This window comes from Mastomys coucha, unplaced genomic scaffold (genome assembly GCF_008632895.1).
Source record: "Mastomys coucha isolate ucsf_1 unplaced genomic scaffold, UCSF_Mcou_1 pScaffold5, whole genome shotgun sequence".
Classification (NCBI taxonomy): domain Eukaryota; kingdom Metazoa; phylum Chordata; class Mammalia; order Rodentia; family Muridae; genus Mastomys; species Mastomys coucha.
In genome coordinates, this window is record NW_022196911.1 from 57,225,286 (window position 1) to 57,252,360 (window position 27,075).

Genomic DNA, 27,075 nt, shown 5'->3' on the forward strand with positions numbered 1-27,075 from the left:
CTGGGATCCAAACTCAGAACCTTCGGAAGAGCAGTCAGTGCTCTTACCTGCTGAGCCATCTCGCCAGCCCATGTGTTACTGAGATTCTAATTCGGGTCCTTGTGCTTATACAGCAAGCATTATGCCCACTATCTCCCTGGCTGTATGCTGTGTGTGTGTGTGTGTGTGTGTGTGTGTGAATGCGCACACACATATGGTCTTGCACATATATGTGAATAAGTGTGCACAAACATGCATGAACACACTTGCAGAAGCCAGAGGGGCACATCGATGTCCCTTAAAACAAAGTCTCTCACTGAGTCATGCTGGCAGTTTTGACTAGGCTGGCTGGCCAATGAGCCCCCAGGAATTGCCTGTCTCTACCGCCCAATGTTATAAGTATGCTTGGATATGCCCAGCTTTTCTGTTTGTGGTGGGGATTTGAACTCATGCTTGTTAGCAAGCACTTTAACCCACTGAAACACCTTCCCAGCCTGTTTTCAGATTGTAATACATGTGCTTATGTTCACTGGAGCACACCAAGTTGTGCTTCTGGAGTTGTGCTTTGGCTTCTCGGAGATCTTCCCCCTTCTTTTTCCAGTCGTTATCAATTACTCAGTTGGAGTCAGAGTCATAATGCTGAGAATTTTCTGTCCACATGTGTCATGGGGCTATTGCTTAGCTTCACTGAGAGTGCCTCCTCTTCTGTAAAGTGGATATAATAACACTGTCATTAGAAGTTATGACAAAAGGAAGTATTCTGTTGGCTCCTGCATCCATAGATTCTGCATCAGCAGATCTAACCAACTTCAAAAATATTCAGAAAAGGCAAAGTATCTATCTGCACTGACCCTCTATGGATCCTTTTTTCTTTTTGGTTCCCTAACCTACAGTTCTATATGGGTTGCATGCAAAGACTATGCTATGTATGTATATGTACATGCATGTATATGTGGAGGGACTGTATTGTGAGAGTGTGTGCACCATCTTTTGTTCAAGCATGAATGTATATGAGGAAGAGGAGTTGTTAAGTGTGTGTTTATGTGATGTGTGTGTGTGTGTGTGTGTGTGTGATTCAGCTAGTCAGTGAGCTTCAGAAATCTGTCTGTTCCATGCCCCTGCCCCAGAGCTGGGATCATAAACAAATGCCACCACTCTTGAATCTCTACGTGGGCTCTGGGGATCTGACCTCAGGTCTTCATGCTTGCATCACGGGCATTGTGTCCACTGTGCCATCTCCCCTGGCCGTGCCACTTTATAAAAGGAGGGCACAGTCAAGGCTTTTGTTGATTCAAGGTCTCAGAAACCAGCCCTCTGATACTGAGAGATGACTGCACCAGTAACAGAGAGCAGAACCCAAAATGTAGATATTTTTATAAACTATGATCCCCTCCTCAACCATTTACATTAAAAAAAAAAAAAATCCTTGCTTAGCAGTTACAGGAGGAAACAAGATCCAAACTTCAAAACCCAACATCTTAGACTCTGGAGGAGTCTGGCCCAGAATCCTCAGGCTTTGCTTTCCTTCTTCTTTAAGTTTTTATTACTTTAGAGCTCTTTGAGATTCAGAGCAATGTGGAGAGGACAGATTTCCCATGTGCCTCTCTTCGCTCACCCTCTCTACCATTATCAACACCCTGCACCGTGGAGCTCTGGTTACAGCAAGCCTAGACCGACCTCATAACTTAGGTTGGGAATCAAATGTCCAACGATGTATCTGTCATTGTCAGTATTGTACAAAGCTGTTCCCGTGTCCTAGAATCCTCTGTGTTCTGCCTGTTTGTTCCCCTCCACTGCCTGGTGGCAACCAGTAGTGTTTCTATTTCCAAAGATTTACCTTTCTAAGAATGTTGTACAGCTAGATCCACACAGGCAGCCTATTTCCATTGTCTCCTTTCACTTAGTAACGTACATTTAAGATTTCTCCTTGTTGCCAGGTACAGTGGTGCATGCCTGTAATCCCAGCACTCAGGCAGAGACAGAGAGATTTCTATGAGTTCCATTTTAATGGCTTTTACATAAATGTTGCAGTTTTCCTCTTAACCCAGCTAGCTCCCAAATAATTGAGACTGGAATATTATATTTATTTAACAAGCTTTAAGAACACAACAATTGAGCAGAATTACTCTATTTTAATCCTCTCAGCTAATCTGGCTACTTCCCAGAATGAAATGGTATTTGCATTTTAGTACTGATCTGTCTCTCTGGGCTTCAGATGTTTTCTCATGGTGTCTCCTGGACTCTCTCCCTGTGGTCAATCCCCACTTCCTCTTCTCCTTTCCCCCTTCCCCTGGCTGGGAGGGAATCCAGCCCTCTTCTCTCCCCTGCTCATCATTGGCTGATCAGCTTCTTTGCTGGGACTAATTGGGGAGCAATGTTTTGCAACCAGGTATAGGGGCACAGAAATCAGCATTTGAATAATACAATGATAATCTTTACCCAGTGCTAACATTATGCCTACAGTGGCTAGTAGAGACCCTGTCTCAAAAGACTTAAAAAAAAAAATCTCCATGTCCAGGCTGGAGAGATGGCTCAGTGGTTAAGAGCACTGGCTGCTCTTTCAGGAGGCTATGGTTTAATTCCCAGCATCTACATGGCAGTTCACAACCTCTGTAACTCCAATTCTAGGATGTCTAATGACCTCTTCTGACTTTCCCAGATATCAGATACACGTGTCATACACAGACATACATACAAACAAAAGCCCCACAATAATAAATAGCAATAGTAAAAAAAAAAGAATTCTTTATGTAGTCTCATGTTTGGTAGCTCTTTTCTTTCCAGGACTGAATAATAATATCCTATCGTCGGGATGTACAACGGTTTATCATTCACTTGCTTTTTCAATTTTAGTGCTTATGAAGACAGCCACTCGTTATACCCATGCAGCCCGGTCTTCTTGAGTCGCCCTTCCCCTAAGTCTATTACTATTTGCATTTTATCAACCAGTTCCTTCAAGATGAAATGTTTCCTTTTTGGTTCCCAGCATGAAAATTAGGACCAGATTTGGAATAGATATATGGAAGACTTTTCTAGTAACACTAGAAATTCAAAGATAAGGATGCTGAAGTAAGTCTCTGCCTATTATTGCTAGAAAAGTCTTCATTCTAAGGCGAAGGCATTGTAGGGTGGTAAGATTAAAAGATCATTATTTCCACTTATTTAAGGTTGAAATACCTTGTCATTGTATCCTCTCATGTGGAAGACACTACCCATCCCAGCCCTTGGGTTAAAAGACAGACAGACGCCTCTCCTGATGAATGGAAGCCCGTGACTCATGCCTCAACTTACTCCTCTTAGTCCTGAAACTGAGTTTTCTCCAACCGTTGGTTGAAAATGACTGGAGGATGTTTGATAGCCACATTCATTCACGCAGGCAGTCAGTGTCTCCCTGCCACGCTCCAAGCTTTTCTCCACGTATTAGGACTGTAGCAATGAATAGACAGTGGAAGTCCCTGTTCTCGTGGAGTACATGTCCTTTCAACAGGTTCAAACTAAATTCAACATCCTCATTGCAGAGTCCCATAATGACTGCCCCTGGCATCTGGACTTATCCTAGTTGAAGCAACATTTTAGTCACCTAGATGGGTTCTGGAGTTATCGCCAGCAGCAGATTTCCTTCCATGTGCAATTGTCCTTAGCAGTTCCATGTGGCTGTCTGTTTCCTTTGGGTTTCGCTGGCCATACCCACACAGCACCTGCCTCAGGCACAGCAGCTTCCTCATCTCAGTCGCCACTGGTGAGGTTCAGTTTATTCTTTTACCATGTGTAATTGGGGCCCATCTGGGGTCAATTAATTGAAAAAAAAACTTGTTAAATCAAGAAAGAAAGAGAATGGAGAGAAGAAGACAGAAAATGAGAAAGGATGGCAGATTTTAAACATTATTTGCCATCAAATATTGACATGTGAGTTTACTTACTGATCTTTAGTTAGGATCAGGCATGTTGTTAGACTAGGCTTGCTAACTGAAGTTGCTTAACATCTTTAGGCATATTCTATAATTTTCAGGTTTATGGCTTTTTGGTATTAGAGAGAAAAATTTAACAGCAAAATACATTGATAAACAAATGTACCAATAACCAGTTTGATAGAAGTAGTTGCAATTCTCAGGGTGCTCATTAGATATTCTGGTTTGAATATGGGTTCTTTTAGTGTGCTTCAATCTTGAAAATATTTATTCATAAACACATGTGCTGCCAAAGAGTGGTATGATGACCTTAGACATGATTATGAAGTGAGGGTATTTGTCTTGAGAAGAGAAGCCCTGCAAAGATCCAGGAAAGAGACATGATCAAATTCTCCTGTAAGTTGAACATTAGATTTCAGCTCTGCATTCAAAGATTGATAGGTAACATTTTTGTTAACTAAACATGGAGTCCCAAATGTTTAACCAGATCTTGAAATCAGTTTCCATATTGAGTCAAATCAAAAACAATGGATATATATTTTATGTAACTTATAGGAGTGTTTTTAGCCAGTGTGTAGAAATGCATACAAATTATTTGAATTTGTCATACTTAATTTTATTTGGAAGGAATTATGATTTGAAATATTGTATTGAAAAGCTGGGTTTTTTACCTTGATTTTTTTTTTAACCTTGTTCTGACTCATCCACATGAGCAGCTAAATCCACTTAAATGATAAATCTGTAAATAAGTGATAAATCTATAAATGATAAATCAGTTTTTATTGTCAATTTTTGGTACAATTTTTTTTTTTTTAATGGGAGAGTAAGAGGGCAGAGTCTTGCTATGTAGAGCTGGAGAGCCTGGAACCCACTGTTGATTAGGCTGGACTTAACTCGAACTCCAATCTTCAGTGCTGGGATTAAAAATCATGAACCACCATACCCAACTCCAAATTTTGTTTTCGATATCATAAATAACTTAACTTATAAGAGGTCACAAATCATAATATTTGCCCATATTCTGAAGAGGGATGATGTTGTTATACTCTGCCTCAACACTTTTTAAGAACTTCCTGGAGGGCCAGGCGGTGGTGATGCACGCCTTTAATCCCAGAGAGAGACAGGAGGCAGAGACAGGCTGATTTCTGAGTTCAAGGCCAGCCTGGTCTACAAAGTGAGTTCCAAGACAGCCAAGGCTATACAGAGAAACCTTGTCTCGAAAACTCCACCCCCCCCCCCAAAAAAAAAAACCTAAAAAACAAAAACAAAAACAAAAAACAAAGAACTTCCTGGAGTTGGCAATGACTTCATGCCTTGGTCCTGAGGAAATTTAGGCTTAATGTTCTATTCAGTGATATTTCATTATATATGAGTTTTAGGCAGTGATAATATTGTCTTCTATTAATTTTAACAGCCAGAACTTCATTAGCTTAGATCAAACATGTTGGCAATGGTTAACGAACATAATTTTACTTCTTTATATAAATCTCTTGACTGACCTGTATCTTTTGTTTTGTTTCATGATAGAGTTTCTCTATAGCTCTGGCTGTCTGAAACTTTCTCTGTTGATCAGGCTGGCCTTGAGCTCAGTGATATTTTAAAAAGATGTGTAAATGGCATGTATGTGTGAGTACCCATGGAATCCGGAAGAATGTGCCAGATCCCTTGGAGTTGTTGTTACAGGCCTTTGTAAGTTACCTGATACGGTATTAGGAAGTGAACTCAGGTCCTCTAGAAGAGCAATAAGTGCTCTTACATCTCTCCAGCCCACTTCCGTAGTATTTTATTTGTTCCAATACCCCTAATAAAAATAATTTGCTTCATCAGTGCTGCCACGGACTGCCTTAAGCATAAATTTGAAATCAATGGTTCTGTTCTCCAAACTTCTTTCCAATGGGTTCTTCCTTTTTCAGGTCACCTGATTATAGTCTGGTGAGACAAACTGATTTTAGATCCCACCCATTCCCTTTTAGGGCATTTTATATCTGCTACATTCTCCATACATTACTTAATAAGTGTACCATCCATAAGTGGTTTGGTGGGGTTTAAAATTATTTATTATTATTATTATTATTATTATTATTATTTACCACTAATTATGTTACCACATAACTAGCTCTTACAACAGAACTTGTCTGTTTTATAATTAAAAACAATGAGGCAGCATTAGAAGGCCTTATTTCAGTTTTACTATTTTATTTTTGTGACTGTTAGCCCTTGTAATAATAAACATTGAAATCGGTAGCATGTTTTCATATATGCTGTCCTTTGAATTTTCAAGACTTGTGCAAATTCCCTACAAATTAAATAGAATGCCTTAAGGTTTTCCTGAAGAGAGAAAACAACCCCATTGCCTGTCTCTATTTTGTTGAACAGTCTTCCTTTTCTTCTGGGGGGGAGGGCTTCTGTTTCCTCTGTACCACTGTGGAGCCATACTTAATGTTACTGATCGTGCTTGGGGGTTTGGGGTAGATGATCTTGATGAAATACGATCAGCTGTATTTACTTCAACTAGAAAGTGAAGTAAGTTCACTTTCTAGCAAGATGTTCTTTCCCCTCCCCCGACCCCCACAACAGTTCTTGTGATAAGTTATACAACTTAAGTACAACCAGCATTTGTCTAGGGACAAACACCCACCCCTACCTGACTCTTACGACCCAGACAGCTCAATGCTGAAGGTAGCAGTGCACAGGCAGTCTTTGAGGGGAATCTACTTTCAGCCAAAGTACTCACCTTGCCAAGGTATGCCTGAATACTTAGTGCTTGTTGGCTGTTTTGGTGGATTGGTTATCAGACAAGTGTTAAATGGAGGTTGCTATGTATTAGCAGGCTGTCGTCTTGAACCACATCCTTCCCCAAACCACTACTCAGCAGCCTTCAGGCTGCTCCCTCGGTAAGGCACCTTGACAACCTCTTGCCTAGATTCATGTGATCCCACTGCAGCCATATCTCCTTCCCCCCATTGGAGCATTGATTGGGACTTCTTCACAATCGAGCCTTTGTTCACCCTCCTGAACAAAGAAGAGCCCAGAGCTGGGCCTTGCTGTTCAGGATGCGGGTGTCCATGCCAAGTGCCTCCTCATCCCTCTGTGTCCTCCTGCTACTGCAGACATGAACAGAATGCAGCTCACTGAGAAGGGACAGGCTCACACTGGACACCTCCTTCAAAAGGTCTTTCTGAAGGGACTCACAGCCGGCATGTGCCTTTTGCCTTTAAAATCCCATTCACCATATCCCGCCCTGCCTGCTTCTCCTTCCTGCTTAATAATCCTTGATTGCTTTGAATCAAGTCCAGTTCTGGAGCCAGGCATCTCCAGGGTCAGAGCAACCCGCACCCCACCCCCACCCCTGCCACCCCCCCACCCCCACCTTCCCTTCTCTTCTTCACAGCCTGCCAGGCTTCAATCATGCTAATTAAATTCAGAGTGAGGCCCAGCTTCTTACAGCTAGAAAACAATACAGTCCTAAGGCTTTTGCACTTAACTTACTTGACTTTGAAGGGTCGGGGATCACTTAAGGTGCAAGCCACACCTTAAATGAATTTTTTAATAAATTGGCCAAGTTGCAACTGTCATCGCAAACCAGTGTTAAAATCCTGCCAGTCCTCAGCTCTCCCTCCTTCTAGTGCCCTGTTTTTACCACCAGTCCAGGCCAACCACAGATCTGCTTTTATCCGGGTAGAACCTCTCCCAGAGCCCCCTACCCCCTATACTGGCCACCTTTCCACCACTGGAATATTTCGAGCTAGTGTGCAGGCAATCACCCAGGGAGCCCTGTGTCTGAGTCAGCCACTTGGCTTCGATGCCTTCTGCTCATACTCAAGCTTCTCTTGGCTTTCTTCTTGTGTGAACTTGGTTCTCTTTCAACAAGGTGGCTATGCTCATTGGGGAAGCTAAACTTTTTTTTTTCCTTCTCCAGGATGTGAGAAACTTTAATAATGTGATATACAAAATAAGTACTGAAGATTATTTCCTGGATAAAGTAATCCGTGGCCTCTAAGGTGTGGACTGTCTTCTTACCTTCTAGGATATTGAGGGTAGTGCACATAAAGCCACTTTAATATTTTATTTTTGAGACAGGGTCTCTCTGCATCTGATTGTCCAGACTGTCTTGGAACTCATTATGTAGATCAGGCTGGCCTTGAACTCATAGAGATGGCCTGCCTCTGACTCCAAGTGCTGGGATTAAAGGTGTGTACTATTATACCCAACTGTTATTTTTTTATTTTGATAAGGTGATGGCATTGGTTTTTGTTTGTTTTTAATGGAATTGGTCTTTGGTTTTTGTTTTTTCATATTTATTTATTTTATGTATGTATGTTTTGAGAACATTTTTTGGTATCTTCAGACATACCAGAAGAGGGCATCTGATCTCATTACAGATGGTTGTGAGCCACCATGTGGTTGCTGGGAATTGAACTCAGGACATCTAGAAGGGCACTCAGTGCTCATAACCACTGAGTCATCTCTCCTGTTCCAATGGAATTGTTTTTTTTTTTTTTAATAAAACAATTCATGTTTGATAGCTTGAAAAATACAGAACAAAATAATATCTTTTTAATTTCTGTTTGTTTATTTGCTTGTTTGTTTAAGACAGGATCTCTCTGTGTACCATTGACTGTCCTAGAACACACTCTGTAGACCAGGCTAGCCTAGAACTCAGAGATCTGCCTGCTCTATCTCCTAGTGCTGGATCCAAGGCATGTACAACTACAACCTATCTTTAATTATTTCTTCTTCTTCTTCTTCTTTTTAAAAATTATTTCTTCTTAAAGAGAAATATAATATGATCTAAGTATTACTAGGTTTGGGCATGTGCCCAAAGAGTTGAAGATAAGGACTCTAAAAGATTTGTCATGATGGATTATAGTGGTGTAAAAAGTAACAGGTGTAGATAATTCAAGTGTCCATTAATAGATACACAAATGAATACAATATGGTATGCTATGCATCCTTAAAACTAAAACATTTTAGGCCTAGAGATGGCTTAGCAACTAAGAACATACCCTTTTGCAGATTTTTCTCTTCTAGGTACTTCACAGGAGTGGATTTATATCACCTCTGTCCTTCTGTAATGGTTTGTTTCAACACAATGGCATCAAGGCTCTTCCATGTTATAGAATGTACCAGAATTTCCTTCTTTTTCTTTTCAAAAGCATGTGTATTCAGGCCTGCTATGGCACTGCATACCTTCAAGCCCAGCACTCAGGGGGCATCACCATGATGGTGCTGTTTGCAGAGCATTGTAAGTATACTGCCCACTGTGAAATTGTACACAGTTAAAATAAGCGTGGTTAAGATGGTATGTGCATTTACCCCAAATTTTAAAAATAAATCAAAAAAGAGATTCAAAACATGCTGGAGAGATGGCTCAGCAGTTAATAGCTCTTGTTGTTCTTACAGAGGATCCAGATTTGATTCCCAGTACCCACTTGGTAGCTCACAGCCATCTGTAGCTCCAGTGGTAGGAGGCCTTATGTCCTTTTCTGAATTCTGCAGGCACCAGGCATGCACAAGGTCCACTTACATACCTGCAGGCAAAAACACTCATATACGTACACTTTAAATGAGATCCAAAGGGAAAACCCAGAAAGTATTTTTTAAAACTTTGTGTTAACTCTTTGTGAGTTTCACATCATGCACCCCAGTCCCCCACATCCCCCCATCTTCTCATATCTGCCCTTCACTCTTGTAACCTCCCCACTAAAAAAATAAAAAGACACATAAACATTCAAAAACCAAAAACCCCAAACAACAACAAATCCAACATTATTTAAAAGACTCTCTTTTGGAAGTAGTCAGTATTAAAATATGGTGATTACGTTTCTAAACTTCTCTCTCAACGGTGGTCTGCCGTCATAACAAACATCAGTGGAAGCCTCTGGCAACCACTCTTCTTTCTGTTCTTTTGAGATCAGCTTTTCCAGATTACACCCAGGAGGGAGACCATGCAGCACTTCCCTACTTGTGACTTCTTTCACTTAGCATAATGTTGCCAGTTCTACACGTTTGTTTTTAGTGACAGACTGTAGTTTGTTAAAGGCTACATAGTATTCCATTAGGTATTTTCCTACATTTTCTTTATCCACTGATGGACACTCATTCCTTGGCAGCTGTCAGTAAAGTTAAAACAAACATGTAGTGCATATATCTTGTCAAGACATCAATTTCAGTTATTTTACCTACCAGGAAATGGGACTGTGGGTCAGGAGGTGATTTGATTTGTTTTTTTGCTTTTGATGAACCTTCACATTATTTTTCAAGCGGCTATACTAATTACAACCCCATCAACAGTGCATAAGGCTCTCTTTGCTCTGTATTCTCATCCGTGGTTTATCACACTTCACATTGTCCTTTGGTAATGATACATAGCTAACCTCACAGATGCAATGATATCTTCCTGGTGAATAGAGAGTTGGACGTTTTGTCAAATGTCAGTTGGCTCCTCATATCACTTGAGAAATACCTGTTCAGATCCACCTTGCTTGGGGGGACATGCCTTTATTGCCTGCGGTGGCAGGCAGATCTCTGTGAGTTTGAGGCCAGCCTGTCTATACTATACTGTCCACAGTATAATGAGTTCCAGGACAGTAAGGGTAAACACAATGAGACCTTGTTTCAAAACATAAATCAATAAAATTATAGATTGATTTTTGTCTTCTCATTTTAATAACAGAAGTGGTTTTTTTTGGGGGGGGGGTGGTTCTGAGACAGGGTTTCTCTGTGTAGCCCCAGCTGTCCTGGAACTCACTCCGTAGACCAGGCTGGCCTTGAACTCAGAAATCCGCCTGCCTCTGCCTCCCAAGTGCTGGGATTATAGGTGTGCGGCACCACTGCCCGGCTAATAACAGAAGTTTTATGGACAGCAGAGACTTTTTTTTTTAAATAAAACAGGGTTTTACCATGAGCCCAGGATAGCCTTACATATACCACAGTCCTCTTGTGACAGTCTCCCAACTACTGAGATTACTGGTGTAACCACCCTGCCTAGGTTTAAAAAATCCTTGGACCCTTTGAGGGGTTGAACAGTCCTTTCACAGGGGTCACGTAGCAGAGATCCTACTTATCAGAGATTTACATTATAATTCAGAACAGTAGCAAAATTACAGTTATGGAGTAGCAACAGAAGTAAGCTTACGGTGTGGGGGGGGTCACCAATAGCAGGAACTGTATTCAAGGGTCTTAGCATTAGGAAGGTTGAGAAACACTGTTTTAGAGATTCAGTACTCATGCCGGCTTTTGTTTGAGGAATTAATGCTTTAGTCACATTGTGAATAAATAAATTATTACCCGGCGAGGCTAATCTCGGTTGACAGTTTGGCATACCTAAGAAGAGGGAGCCTTAACTGAAGAGCTGCTCCTGTAAGAATTGGCCCGTGGACCTGTCTCTGAGGCATTTTCTTCTTTTCTTTCTTTTCTTAAATAAAGAAATCTTTAATTGAAAAAAGAACAAACAATAATAATAAAAATGGGGCATTTTCTTGATTGCCAGTTGATATAGGGAGACATAGTCTAATGTGGGTTGTCCCATCTGTAGGTAGGTGGGTCTGGGTTGTATAAATAAGGTAGTGGGATGTGAGCTTGGGAGCAAGCCAGCAGCCAGTGTCCCTTGAAGGATTTCTGCTTCAGGCCTTGGTTGACTTCCCTCACCAATGGACTGTGATCTGGAAGGGTCAGTCAAATAAAACCCTTTTCCCTCAAGTTGCTTTTGTTCATGGTCATAACAGTGACAGAGGAACAAACTAGGACAAAACTGAATTACTGTGTATTAGGTATTGGGGAATGACAAGGTGATCATTGTTTCTCAGAGAGTGATCCCAGACTCACAAGAAAAGATGGTTAACTTAGGATAAGGCTATAGGGACATGTAAGCATTTACAAAGTCCGTGAGTCCAGTGAAAGAAAATGCTGAATTCTGTCAAGGAGATGCCTGCACAAGAATTTCAAAGGTGCTAGTAGTGCCCAATTTATAAATAAAATTGTAGCGTAACCAAACACCACTCATGGAGTGGCTCAAATGATAGGGATTAATTTCCCACAAGTCTTAGAGGCTCTGAGGTCACAGTCCCAGTTCTGATGAGGATTCTTTTCTTAAACAAGGTTATTTTCTTACTGTGTCTGTTCATGACAGAGATGTCTTTCTCCTTTTAAAGCTACTACTAGTAAGAGGAGGGTCCCACCCTTAAGGCCTTGCTGAACCATCACACTGGAGGTTGGGATTTCAATAGGTTCCTTTGGGGTGGGCACAATTTGGTTCATAGCTGATGAATGGGTATCTGCAAGCACAGAGGCTTCAGACAAATAGGTTCTATGTTTAGCACTACAACTGGCCTTGTAGTTGCTGGAATATAAAGTAGAAACCATGCCACACTTTTGAAAGATGATGCTAGAGTTGTAGGAGCAGAATTGAAGTCGTAGACTTTCTAAGGACCTGTGTGCCATGCCTACGAACTGGGGACCTTATCTTGAATATTGAGAGGAGTCACTGGAAGCTTTTCAACAGAGACAGCATAAAGTCCGACTTGCATTTTTAAATTTATTTGTTTATTTTAAAAAATTTTTTAAATTAGATTTACATATTTTCTCATATGTGAAACTGTTTTGCCCACCTGTATGTATGTATACCATGTTGTGTCCTTGGTGCCTGCAGAGGTCAGAAGAGGGCATTGGATTCTCCAGGACTGGAGTTGTGCATGGTTGTGAACCACCCACCATGTGAGTGCTGGGAATCAAGCCCAGATTCTCTCTGCAAGAGCAATAAGTGCTCTCAACTGCTGACACACCTCTCCAGCCCTTGACATTTTTAAAAGATGGAAGGAAGAGCAATTTGAGCTGCAAAGCCAATGCAGTCACCCTTGAAAGCGATGAGGCCTACACTGAACAGAAGGCAGTGATGCCAAGAGGGAGGTAAAAGCTGCACCATGTTAAGAACATGAAATACAGAACTGACTAAATGTTTTAGATGTGGGAGTTGAGAGACTCGTAAGAGGCCAGGTTGGGCTGTCGTCTGGTGTTCATAAAGAGGTTTGGTAATGGCGTGCTTGGCGTTTTACAGAATTAATAAAATGACTCATCCATTTCCAGACTCTTTGCATAAGCTTAGGACTTCTCTGTAAACAGAAGCTATGTCACTCTTAAAATCTTTACAGACTCAGGTTTGTCTCTCATTAGAGTATTATTTGGGGGACGGTGACCATCTTCTCTGGATCCATTCTTTTAATAAAATGGGTAGGGGGGTGTTGAACATAATTCTGTGTGGGTTTTTGCTCCAGCGTTGTCTTGTATAATGTATTTCTCTAGACCATTTGTGTTAAAGCTCTGCTAGGTTTTGTAGATTACAGAAATGAAATGTGATCCTTGTCTGACAAAATAGTATTGAAGAAATCAGCTCATGGTACTACCACTAAAAAGTGATAATATCTTGTATAAACAGTAAACAGCAATACAAGTAATACATATTTAAGGGATGATTTGCAGAGCCTATATGTTTGTTCATTTATTCATGCTCTCAAGAAACCTTCTTTAGTGGGAGGATAATAATTAGCTTACAGGGCCTGCCCCTGTAGATGGGACTATTGCAGTTTCAGTTACCCAAAGTTAAAATATGAAGTAGGAAATTCTAACGGTTGCTAAGTTTTAAACTTGCAGTGCTCTGAGTAGCACGCACAGTGAAGTCTCATGCCATACAGCTCCAGGATGTGAATCATCCCTTTGTTTAGATTGCCCATGTTGCATACACTGCCTTCCGGTTGGTCAATTAGCAGCCATCTTCCTTATCAGATCCCCCGCCAAAGCACTGCAGTGCTGTGTTTAAGTAACCCTTCTTTTTATAATGGCCTGAAAACATGAAAGTAATGGCCCTGGTAATATGGATATGCCAAACAGATATCATAAAGCGCTCCCCTTAAATAAAAAGGTGAAAATTCTCAAGGATAGGAAAAAGAAATCATTTGGTACAGTTGTAAAGTATTGTCAGTCTCTAACTGTGCCTAATTTACAAATAAAGTTTTATCAGAAGTGTGTGTACTGGAAGAAATATTAGCATAAATAGGACTTGGTACTATCTGCAGTTTCAGGCGTTCAGTAGGAGTTTGAAATTTATCTCCTGTGGTATCCCAATAATGCTACCATGCCCAGTGACAAAGAGTGTCCTAGAGAGCCACAAAACAGGAGGGTGTATCTGCTGGTCTGGATATAATGAGAGCAGCCTCCCTCTCTGAATAGGAGGACTTTCGAGCCCAGGTCTAGGAGGTGAGTCATAGGGTCTGTGAGTGTCTGGGGGGAAGTGTATTCCAGGACAAAGGAGCAGGAAGTACAAGACCATGAGGTAGCTGGGATCTGGTGAGTCCGGCATCATGGTGGCCTTTACAAAATAGTCATTCTACATGATAGGATTTGCTGATTAAACTTGATGTGAGAGGAATTGAAGTTGTTGACCTGAGTCACTGGAAGAATGAAGCTTTAAATTATGGAGATAAAGAAAATACAAGAGACATGTCTATAGAAAAGAATCCAGACATTTCATTTTGTTCTGGTAAAATTGGGTTGCTTCTTAGGCTTTTAAGAGCATTTGTCAAGAGGTGCTGTGAAGAGGGCAGTGAACTCACACAAGTCTGCAGTTCAGAAGAGGGGGTCAGGCTGGACATACGCTGATAGGATTTAAAGACCACCGCACCCGTGAACTCCTAGTACTGTGCCTACACAAGATCAAGTCAGTCAACATTCTCTTGTGGAGGGCGAAGGGCTGGCCCCTCAGCTGAGAAGCTCTAGACAGGTGATGGCTTCAAGAGGAAGAAGAGTCATTTAAGGGCATGGCCCTTAAAGAAATGCTACAGTGGATGGACCACACCTAGAAGTATATGGACAGTAGAAATCAGATTTGAAGGATTATTTAAAAAAAAAAAAAAGGTAGGGCCAGGCAGTGGTGGCACACACCTTTAATCCCAGCACTTGGGAGGCAGAGACAGGCAGATTTCTGAGTTCGAGGCCAGCCTGGTCTACAGCCTGGTCTAATTTATTAAAAATAATAAATTAAACAACTAGCATTCCCCCAGTATGGGTAGTACAGGTCTTTAATCATAGCACTGGGGAGGCAGAAGCAACCAGATCTCTAAGTTTGAGGGTAGCCTGGTTTATATAGTGAGTTTCAGGACAGCCAGGGGTATATAAAGAGACACTGTCTCAAAACAACAACAACAACAACAACAACAACAGCGCCAACCAAACAACAAAGCAGTATTTAGTGAGGCAGGGGAAGGACCTGTCATCCTATACGTGATTTTATTATTCCTAAGAATTGTCATTGTAAGATTTAATTAGGTCTGGCTATTTCAACGGTAAGATGAAGGATGGACAGGGTCACTTCCATAAAACCATCTCTGACAACAACAGTTTCTGCCTCTGATTGGCGTGCACAGTGCTATTAGCATTGGGTCGCGGGCAGGACTCTGCCAGCCTGGTTTTGCTTCCTCTGTTCTCTGAGAGTAGTTTGTTCCACATTCATTCATTTGCCCCGTTTGAAAATATTTATTAAATGTCTGCCCTGTGTCAGCTCTAGCTTTTTCTTGTCCAGAGAGATCTGATTTCTCATGTGCAAGACTTCGGATCTTTCCCATGGCTCTTGGCTTCAGCGTTCCACAGTGGGTTTTTTCCAACCTACCTTGTCCAGCTGTACTTCTCGGCGTGGGCGGGGAGAGGCCTGAAGTCGGTCATCTGACAAAGGGCCTGGAGAGGAGGCTTGTTGGACACTTGGGACGGTATGCAGATGAGGGGGCGGGCCTCTCTTGACAGACAGCGGGAGTTGAGGTGGGAGGGGCGCAGGATGCAAATGAGAGGGGCGGTCCCCAACGGGCAGGCATTGACAGACCACCGGAGCTGAGGGGGGCGGGGCGAGGCAGTCAGGCGGGCTGTCGATGAAGGGGGCGGATATTGAGGATTTCCCAGGGGGCGTGGTGCATGAAGATGAGGGGGCGGGGCCCGCCTGCGGGCGCGAGGAGCGGCTCTCCGGCCGCCGGGAACTGGAAAGCGCCCGGCTCTTTCTTTGACTGAAGTGGACCAGCGGACGCTCGCGCTGCACCGCGGCACGGCAGCCACCCGGTCCGAGGCCGGCCAGCCGGCGGCCATCGGGATCTGCCGAACATGGGCAACCACTCGGCGAAGCTGGAGGAGCCCGAGACAGGTCGGTGGGGTGCGGGTCGCGCCCCCTTACCGCCGCGCCCTTCCCCCACCGCGGCCCGCCGCGCAGGGGCTCGAGGCAAGGTGAACTTCCCCGGCCGTGAGTCTCCGCTCTGGAATGCGCTAATGGGGTTGTGAAATTACCTGTGCTTGCCGGGCTGCCAGCCGGGGCGGGGCGGACGCTGCAGGCGGCGGGCCGGCCGGGGTTCTCCCTCTGCCGCCGGTCCCACCTCGAAAGCTAGGAGGCAATCTGAGATGAAAAGTGTGACTTGGCAGTGCTTTTTCTGGTTCTTTGTCCATTTTGCAGTGTGTCATTTGCAGAGCACACACTTTCTAGAGTCCCACAGAAGGTGGAGACCCGTCAGCTGATTTGTTACTCATGCTCAGACCTAGGACTAGATTGTGATTGCTCCTGACCCCAAAATAATCTGTACCTGTTCTAGGATGCCAGAAACTTCTCGGTGTATCAACTTTTCATTTGCCTGGAAACGGAGCGAGCTCGGTGGGGAGTGAGTTGGGTTCCGGTTTTCATCTTCTGGTGGTTCGACTGGACTCCGCACAGGTTTATACTCTGAGCACCACCGGTGTATTCAAGACAGCACAACTGTCACGTGAATTTAATGAGATTTAATTTAGCCACCAAAAAATGGCATTCTGGCCTATTGGAAAGATTTGGTGGCAGGTGATCAGTCAGAACTATAATTTTTTTTTCAAAGCAGTAGTGATTCTTCTTTTTTTCAGACCAAGCCTTTTTTATTATCTAGGAAATGCTTCCCATTTGTTTAGCTTCTGACTCTGCCTGTGCATTCTTCAACACTATTCCATTTTCTGCTCCTTAAGAAGGAACACACTCACATTGTGTACAGGGAACCTCTTTAGGCCCGGGTGACTTGTCTGTTTTGGACTTAGATCTCACAGCAGGAACCTTTCTGCCTGGCCCACAATTTACATGCTGATTTTAGTGCTATTCTGCCCTTATCAGGGGTTCCAAGTAGTCCAGTCTTGTTAGGCTGTGTTGTAGGAGAGCCCAAGTTGGTGTGTCAAACATTCTGAGTGCCTCTAAGCAGCACCCCTGGGAAAGGAAAAGCAATCAAAGCAGTAGTAATTTTGAAGTGTTTAACTTGGAAGGCAATTATGCTCCTTACTATACCACCAAGGCCGAAGCTTTTAACTTGAGGACAGTATTGAGGCGCTGAGGTGAAGTGTCCTTCCCAATGACTTATGCTTTGTATCTGGAGCAGTGCTGCAGGTATGACCTCAGTCATCTTAACCCCCATCCACATCCCTTCATATGCACCCTGGCGTCCTTGGATCTGGACCGCTGCCATTGCCTTCCTGACACTTGTGGTACATTGGACTGTTAGACCAGCCATTTCCCAGAACTCTGACAGCCACAATGGAATCTTAGGGGTAAAAAAAGAAAAATCTTAAGGGTGAGTTACTGTAGAGTGGACATAGGGGTCTCACACAGCAGTTATCTGAACTTCTTGGTACAGAATAACCCGTAAATGTAAAGTAAGAATAATCTGTTGTTTATTCTACTGAGAAAAGTTTGCATGAGCTAGCTTATTGATAAACTAGTAAAGGGTATGTAAAATAAAAATAAAAAACACTTGTCAGTGCCAAAGATTTGTAAGAAACTATTCATTCCTTTACTTACAAACTTATAAGGAGACTTCATTTTATTGATCAGTTGTTTGGTATTCTAATTTCCAAATGCCCTTCCATTTTAATGCTTTCTAATGACTAAGAAGATCAAAAGATATGCTAGTGGATTATTTTATCTTAATATTTGGCTTGGGTGGAACTCAGGGCTTTCTTTGCACATGCTAAGCACATGTTCCACCATTCGCTCCATCCCCAGCCCTTTGTTGTGGGTTTTCAAAGTGAATATGTTTTCAAAACAGGAATGTATTCTGACTTGATGCAAGTAAAGATACTTGATTGGAAATCTTGGGAAAGGCTTTAATATTGAACTCTGGTTGAAAGTATGAACGTGATTTCAACAATGCCTTCGTGAAATGCTGTGAATCTTACCAGTGAGATTCTAGAAAGTAGAGTTCTTCTGTGCAGGATGAATGTACAGTTGGTGCATTAAACTAGGATCTGAACAAGTACTTGTGCAAAGATGAGGGAATAGGAGGCCAGAAGAGGCAAGAACACCTAAATCTGAATCATGAAGTTCCTCTACTGTGTTGATTGTATCCTTTGGGAACTGACACCCAGGAATGCATGAGGCTTATTACAGGAAGTAAGACCAAAGAAAGAGGAAGCAGAATTGATGAGGGAAAACCCTCCAGTTATAAATGCAGTTTCAGGGAGAGTCTCTGATGAAGTCTTAGCCTGTAGGTGAGTTCTACAGGCAAAGATGACCATTAGAAGAATTTTTTTTTTTTTTCGAGACAGGGTTTCTCTGTGTAGCCCTGGCTGTCCTGGAACAAACTCTGTAGACCAGGCTGGCCTCGAACTCAGAAATCTGCCTGCCTCTGCCTCTCAAGTGCTGGGATCAAAGGCATGCCCCACCACTACCTGGCAAAGAAATTTTTAAACTTTCTGCCCACCAGTACTCAGTCCTTCTGCTGTTATAGTGGTCATTGACCAAAAGCTGCTGGGGAGCAGGGGATGTGCCTTTAAGGTCAAATGCCAAGTGGAATCCCAGGATCCTGGTAGTATCTGAATGATGTGTTCTTTCACAATTAGAGATTTTAGTGATGTCCCTTCAGGGCTATCTGGCAACAGTGCCTCAGATGTTTGGACAAGGACGTTCTATTTAAAGGGTAAACGAGGATGAGATGGCTCAGTGGATAAAAGTGCTACATACCAAGTCTTACTAACTTTTGAATTCAAATCCCCAGAATCCACGTGGAGGAAGGAGAGAACTAGTTTATTCACTTTGCCTTCTGACCTCCTCTGTACCACATACAAGTAAACAAACAAATGTAATAAAGAGGAAATGAATGGTATTTCTCCGCCCCTCAGACCCCTTCTGAGGCTCCAGAAGGCTGGTTGTGTAAGCCTGTCCCTCAGGTGATGCACTCACTCACTTGGGAGGAGTGTTTAGGCAGAACCCAAGTTCTCAGAGGCTGCTTTTTGTAGCTCTGTGGAATCTATACTGGCAGCAAGGTTCTATGTCTGTGGTTTTCTGAGTTAGTTCATCATAACTTTTTCTAGTATTGCAGGATGGTAAAGAAAAATGATCAGGTTACAGACAGAAGTTGCATGTTCAAGGGCAGTTCTAATTAAAAGAGCATGGTGAAGGCTACATCTCTTACTTGTTACAGGGTCTAGTTAACAGCCTTTCAATTTCTAGGCAGGTTGCCACAGGGCTACAGTCTGTGTACTGTTTAAGGGCATCTGGATAAATCAGTGGACAAGCCCAGCCAGCTTGGAGTTGTATTGACCGGAGGGAGGAATACAGTTTTAGAATTCTGCCCAGAAAGTGAGCTGAGAGCTTACTATCCTCAATCCTCCTGCTCTCACTTCCCAGGTAGCGTTACAGGCACATGCTACTTCTGGGTTTTTTGAGGTGCTGAGGATCAAGCCCAGGGCTTTGTGTATGGTAAGTCCTACTAACTAAGCTAATCCCAGCCCCATCTATCTTATCATTCTGCCTGTCTGCCTCTCTTTATGTGTGCCTTTCTGTCTGTCTGCCTGCCTGCCTGCCTGTCCTCCCTCTCTTCCTTCCTTCTGGCTCTTCTTATTTATTTATTTATTTATTTATTTATTTATTTATTTATTTATTTAAACAGGGTCTCCCTACATAGCCCAGCCATCCTTGAACTCACTATGTAGACCAGTTTGGCCTTGAACACAACATATTTGCCTGCTCTGCTTCCCTAATTAAGCGTGTGTACTACTGTGCCTGGCTCCATTTTATTTTTTGACGTAAGTCAAAGACATTATGGTTATCTGTACAAGACTACAAAATATTTTTTTTTATTTTTTCTGTTTTTGATTAATTTTCATCGTTTGCCACAAATCCTTGCTGTGAAAGCAGAGGAACTAAATGCATTTCACTTTATATTTCTCATGCCTCATCTGCAAGTCATATATAAATTGTAATTCCACTACATAACAATTCCAGGCCAGCCAAGGCCTGCCTGAAAGGAGACCCTGCCTGAAAGAAAAAAAAAAATCAAAATGCATTGTCAGTATCAAAATATACATGGTGCTATATATACCATATATCTACAGAATTTTGGTGTTTTTTATACTAAACTTTTTAATAAACTTGATATATTTTTAAAAATCTAAGGGGTAAAGTGCGTGGCTCAGTGGAAGAGCATATGCTTGGCGTGTGCAAGACCCTGGATGACCTTGAACTCCTAGAGATCCACCTGTCCTGTCTCCCTTTCTACACCAAGGAGACTTGGGCCACCATTCCCTTCCTATCCTGGTCATCTCTCACATTCAAATCTGCATACCACTTGATTAATTTGTACTTCTTTTGCATTTCCACTGTCCATATATTTTCCTACCTAATTCCAAAGACCTTTGACTGGACAGATTGCCTATTCTTTGTATATTTTCTATATCTTTAAGTCAGTATCTTTCTTGATAGTAAAGCAAATGCAATTTTTTATTTAACTGTGGTTCTCTCTTGGCTTTATCTGACTTATAAGGTCATTCTACTGAAATAATAGGAACAGTCAGTTAATGACACAGGGCTCGAAATTCCTCAAATGAGAGGGGAAATCTTTCACACTGGTAAGATCATAATCCCAATCTAGTACACTGACAAAACACTGGAAGAATTTAACCATGTGTCACACACAAGCCATTTTTCCAGAATGTTCATAAAATGGTTAAAATGTTGACCTGTTCTAAATACAGAAAGAAAGTGTCATTAGAGTCTTTAAGGGAATTTTTACTGGCCACCCTATGACCATAGTGTAATAAAACTATAAATAATAAAAGTTGGATTTTAAAAAATGTTCGGGAATTTGACTCAATAGGAGTTGAAAACTATTTTTACAGATCATTTAAGGAAATAATTGAAATACTGATGAGGTTACAAACAATAGGCAGACCCGTTCTTCAGAAAGGTTTTATTATCTAGTAAAAAAGAACAGAAATGAGTGAAGTTAGTGCTAGATGAGAACATGTGGAAACAGCCTGAAGAGCGGGCGTGTAGTCCCAGCACCAGGGAAGCATATCTATACAGGAAGGTCTCTGGGGCTTGCTGGCCAGTCAGTCTAGCCAAATCCACAAGCTCTAAGAGACCTTGTCTCAAAAAGCAGTATCCCAAAGTGGAGATTTTTTTTTTCAAAACCCAACATCATTTTGACCTTTGGCCTAAACACACACATGCACAACACACACACAATTCATGTTATAAGGGATGTTGGAAGGCTTTGTTAAGGTAGAATAAAAACCAAAAAATAGATTTCAATAAAATTAAAAAGTAATAAAATCAATTTATAAAGACAAGAAACAGACCTGGGAGTGTAGCTCAGTGATTAAAGTCACAGCATATATGATGTGCTGGATTTGATCCTTATGAGAGAATGGGGAGATGAAAGAGATGGGAGACGACAAAAGAAGTTAAATATTAGGGCAGACAAGGAATCTTGGAGGATATCAGTAACCAACTTTAAAATACACTGAGACCAGATGGTTTTATAGGTAAGGAGGAAGATGTAATTTTCTATGCTATTTAGATAGTGTGTGGTACATTTCCAAAAGATGGTTATTTTTCAGAGGGGGCAAATAGTGATTTGAGATATATATATATATATATGTATATATATATATAATTTCTTATTTGGCAATGAACAGAAAAATTACGATGACCATCAAATCTATGTCTGTTGTTTAGGACTAGATCAGGCAAAAAGAAAAAAAGAAAAAAAAAAGAAAATGAGTTAATTAATTTGTCTTTTCTTTTATGGACTCTTTTTCCTGGAGCCATAAACTAAAATTCTTTCTTCTTTAAATTGCTTTTGGTCATGATACTTTATCACAAGCAACAGAAAAGTAAATAATATATAGTCTAACTCAAAGAAGAGTTTGGATTTGCTTTTTAGATACGTAGTCTGGATATTTATATTTTCGGGTGTAAGCCTAGCCCTGTCTGGATATTTATAATCCTTTGAATTCTTTACTCTTTGAGACTTATTATTTTATGAATAGGAATATTCTGCCTTCGTGTATAAATATGTGTGTCACATGTGTATCTGGTGCCCTTGGGAGTCAGAAGGGGGCATGGGACCCCCTGGAACTGGAGTTACTGATGTTTGAGAGCCACCATTTGGGTTCTGGGAATTAAACCAGGGTCCTCTACAAGAGCAATGCGTGCTCTTAACCACTGAGCCAACCCTTCAGCCCCAAATTATTTTACTTTAGGAATTTTTCTGTGGCTCTACTAGTTTGGTCAGAGTGGTTTGCATTGCACTACTGAGCCTGTGAAAACATGTGCAGGGCTCTGTGGATCCTCTTGAAGGCTACTATGACAGGGCTTCTCCCAGGATATCTTCTAGCTAGCTCAGCCTTGTGTTGGCCTACTACCTTCCTATGGCCACCTTCCTACCTTCACATCAGCATCTACTTCCTGTGGATGTTGAGTTCCCAGTTGTTTCTCTGCACAGTCCTTTGGGTAGAACTCTAATGAGCTGATGGCAACTCTCCCTCATATTCCTTGGAGAAATTGGAATTTTCAGGAAATGGTAGGTTTAAGTTAGTTTAATGTGATTGGACAAATGTCTAAAATTAGGTTTTTAAACTGTTTTAATATTATGAATTTCAGAAAAGTTTGTGCCTGGTAGGTTTTCCTTATTTTGGGCACAAGTAACCTCCCTGTTTCCTCTCTTCTTGTCAGAGAATGCCTGTTCCCTGGGTTTTGGTAACTCATGCTGGTCACAGATAGATACTCTTTTGTCAGTAGCTTCCTCTGCTCATTTTCTTATCTGCTTACTTTGGAACAATGAGAGAGGGTGTGTGTCTTGAGATAGGGTCTCATTCTTGTATCCCTAGTAGCCTGTTCTTACTGTATAGACCAAGATGGCCTTGAGCTTTTGGCAAACTTACTGCCTCGGCCTCCATAGTGCTGGGATTATGGATTATGGGCATTTACTCTAATGCCCAGCACAATTAGTCCTTTTTCCCTGATCCTCTCCTCATTTCCATCTAGTTGTCCCAAATGTAGCCTCATTGTGGATAAATGTTAACAATTAGGGCTTGTGATAAACCTGGAAAAATAAAGTCACAAATTTGACCTGAATCTATAGTCACTAAAGAGCTAGTGCCAATGACCTCCAAAGCCCTTGAAAATCCTCTCATGTTGGCACATAAAACATCATCTCTTTTCTCTAATGGGTCCTGTGTTTCTCCCTAACATTAATAGCCAAATTGAAAAAAAAAATCTTAGTGGTTAAATTTATCAGCAGTTTAACCTTCTGATCTCAAAATAGATAAAACAAAGAGGCTATTCACGGTGATCATAAAAGTATTAGGAAATTATCTGTTGATGATTGTATTCTGCTCTTTTCTTTTCTTTCAATCTGAAAACATAGTGTGCCAAAGTTTCGTGGAATTATATGCTTACAAAATGAACCTAAGACTAATAAAAAAATGTCTCTTTGTAGGTAAACAAAAGTGTGGGAAAGGTACATGTCTCTGTGTTTATGGAAATGTTGATTTTGTGATTGTGTGTGTGAGCACATGTGCATATATATGCCTGCCACTCGGTACTTTCATGGCTTGTTAATTTTCTAAGACATTCCAGTTCTTATGCCTTATGCTTTGGTTGAAATTACTTTGTTTGTGTATGTGTGCCTGCATGTGTGTATGTGCACAGGTGGCCTGCAGTGGTCAGAAAAGGGCATCAGAAGGGAGCTTCGGAAGTTGTAAGCTTTCTAATGTGGGTGCTTGCAATATTTATTAAGTTAAAAACATCTATATCATTGTGGTATCCAGAACTTTGTGCTAGCCATTTTATTTGAAAAACAGTCCTTGAAGTATTGCAAGATTTCTATCTCAGTAACCATTTTTCCTCATCATCTTTTTGTTTGTTTGTTTTTTGAGGCAGGGTTTCTCTGTGTAGCCCTGGGTGTCCTGGAACTCTTTTTCTAGACCAGGCTGGCCTCCAACTCACAGAGATCCATAGAGTCTGTCTCTGCCCCTTGAGTGCTAGAATTAAAGCTGTGCACCACCATGCTCACCTAGGGTCATCATTATTAATGCTAATTCTACCATTGATCTTGAGTTTGATGCTCAACGGCCTCCTGAAGCCTGGAGTCAGCCCATTTTGCTTGTCAGCATTCTGTGCCTTCCTCACCCCTCACCTTCGGCTTTTGATCTTCTCCTGATGCCTGGAAACTGTGACCAAACTTGCCAGACTATGTATATACCAGTTGTCGCTTCTCCTGTTTATAAAAAAATAGAGGGCTGGGGTATACCTCAGTAGAAGAGTGCTTATCTAGCATGTTGCTAAAATTCCTTTCCAAGGGGAAACATAAGCAAAGTGTATTTCTAAAGCTAAAGTCCCAATGTCAAACTGAAGCATAATTCTGCTACCATTCACTCAGAGAAGCTAACAGAACAAAAGTGAGGGGCCACTTGCAAAGGTGTAGGTGTTCCTTACCACAACAAGCCACACTTGGAAAAGCTCTTTTCCCTATCAGCCACATAGATGGAACCTTCTCTCTCCTAAGCCAATCCTCAAAGACATATGCCATTAAGGCTGAGTTGTATACAGCAGGTAGTAGGGAACTCTCATCGCCCTTTCTGCCCCTCAGTGAGAAATAAACACATCAAGCCCAGCAGTGATAATCCATTTATAAGGGGTGCAGTAGAACTGCCCAAGATAGCAGTTACTTGACTTGCAGACACTTATAAAAAGCCCTGTGAGGCCCTGCCTGGTCAGGTGCCATTCTTGTCTTAGCATCCAGGGAAGATACTTGGGCTGCCCATCTCTCAGGCCATATTGTATTTCTCATCTCCAGGATCTTGAATGTTTCCTCAACAACTTTTTATAACTGACCCCTCCACACGTTGACCATTATTCCCATTTTTCTCCAGTAGGCACACTAAAAACATTTATTCTTTTTTTTTTAAGATTTATTTATTATTATAATTAAGTACACTGTAGTTGTCTTCAGACACACTAGAAGAGGGCGTCAGATCACATTAAGGGTGGTTGTAAGCCACCATGTGGTTGCTGGGATTTGAACTCTGGACCTTTGGAAGAGCAGTCAGTGCTCTTACCCACTGAGCCATCTCTCCAGCCCCAAAACATTTATTCTTAAGAGGCAACTAGGCAGCCATGTATGGTGGGAGACACCTTCAATCCCAGCACTCAGGAGGTGGAAGCAAGTGGATCTATGTGAATTTGAGGCAAGCCCAGTCTACATAGTGAGTTCTAAACCAGCCACAGCTACATAGTGAGACCCCGTCTCAGGGAAAAGGAAAAAAAAAAAAGCAACCAGGTGCTGGTACATGATTGGAGAGGCAGTGAGCAGGTAAGGAGAGAGAGCCTAGAGAGTGCTTAGGCTAGGATCCGCAGGAAGACTAAACAGTATGATGGCTTTCATGGTCCCTGGAGGAATTCTAGCCTGCTCACCAGCCCTCAAGGGTGTAAGAGTCAGAGTTTCATGTTTGAAAAGTGGAATGTGGGTTAGCCTGAAGAGATGAATACTAGAAGAGACTTCTGGTAAGGCAGATAAGAAATGGATTCAACTGAATAAACAAATTCTGTTTTCTCTAGGCAGTAGGCTGGATGAATAGAGAAAACCCTGGACTCAGACACTCTCAGCTCATTTCTTCTTCCTTCAACTTGATGAGCTTTTATGTTGCTAAAATAAAGATCTGAGCTACACTTACACTTTACAGATCTGAAAGACCCTTCTGATTTTTAGAGGTGTATGAGTGTGTTGTATGCTTTGGGTAATCCAGATTATAAAGCATTTTAAACTTCTACATAGTACTGTTGTATCCCCATCAGAGCCCTCTGACAATTGCAGGCCAGAAAGGGAAACTTCCAAATAAGGCTCCATGAGTCTGGGGAACAAAAGGGAAACAATAACTAAAAAGCAAGTCTAGCCTTTGCCCTGGAATGAAAAGAATGCAGTCTGTTGGTTGACCTAAAGGTTTCTGTTTTATTTCATATTTAGGTGCAGTGGTCAGCTCTGACCATGCTTTCCAAAGAAATTTCTTTTAAGACTTTAAAATATTTGCACAGTGTTACGATGATTGTATTATCTTTGCAGAGCTCTGTTCAGTTTTACTTACAAAGCTAATTGTGTATATGTGAAACGCTGCAAAACTAAATTCAGAGAAATTAGTCTAGGTTCACAAATGACCATGGGGGACATTCAATTTATGCTTATATCTATTAGAAGCACAAACATTGCAAGGTCATTGCATGACATTCTGGACCCTCCAGAATGTACCAGAGACCTAGGAGGTGAGAGACTCTCAGGAAAGACAGGACATCAAGTGAGGGAGGGGTTTTAGCACAGTCAAAACTCTGATCCATAATTGTTCCTGTCTGAAAGAACTGCAGGGATAGAAATGGAGAGGAACCTGAGGAAAAAAAGGTCCAGCAAAAGGCACAAAGTGGGATCCAGGTCAAGGGAAGGCCCCAAGGCCTGACACTATTACTGAGGCAATGGAGTGCTCACAAAAAGGGACCTAGCATGATTGCCCTCTGAAAGACCCAACAAGCAGCTGAAAGAGTCAGATGCAGATAGTTGCACCCAACCACTGGACAGAAGCTGCTGACTTCTGTGGTTGAATTAGGGAAAAGCTGGAAGAAGCTGAGGAGAAGGGCAACCCTGTAGGAGGACCAACAGTCTCAATTAACCTGGACCCCCAAGATTTCTCAGACACTGGACCACCAACTAGGCAGCTTACACCAGCTGATATGAGGCCCCGAACACATATACAGCAGAGGACTGCTGGGTCTAGGTTTAGTCAGAGACAATGCACCAACCCTCAACAGACTGGAGGCCCCAGGGAGTTTAGAAGTCTGGTGGGGTGGGGAGTCGGGGGTTGGGACATCCTTGTGGAGACAGGG

At 41.9% G+C, this 27,075-nt stretch overlaps 1 protein-coding gene across 7 annotated transcripts in view; it reads left to right on the forward strand.

Moving 5' to 3' along the window:
• Specc1 (sperm antigen with calponin homology and coiled-coil domains 1) overlaps positions 1-27,075 on the forward strand; it is a 293,053-nt gene that overhangs the window by 127,403 nt on the left and 138,575 nt on the right. The window contains exon 1 of one of the 7 annotated variants that reach the window (XM_031353957.1): positions 15,714-16,065. The exons of the other annotated variants lie outside the window; for them this stretch is intronic. Coding sequence (XP_031209817.1) covers positions 16,026-16,065 — 40 coding nt within the window. The 5' untranslated portion in view covers positions 15,714-16,025. Of the gene's footprint in view, positions 1-15,713; positions 16,066-27,075 lie in introns of those variants that run through there. 7 annotated transcript variants of the gene reach the window in all.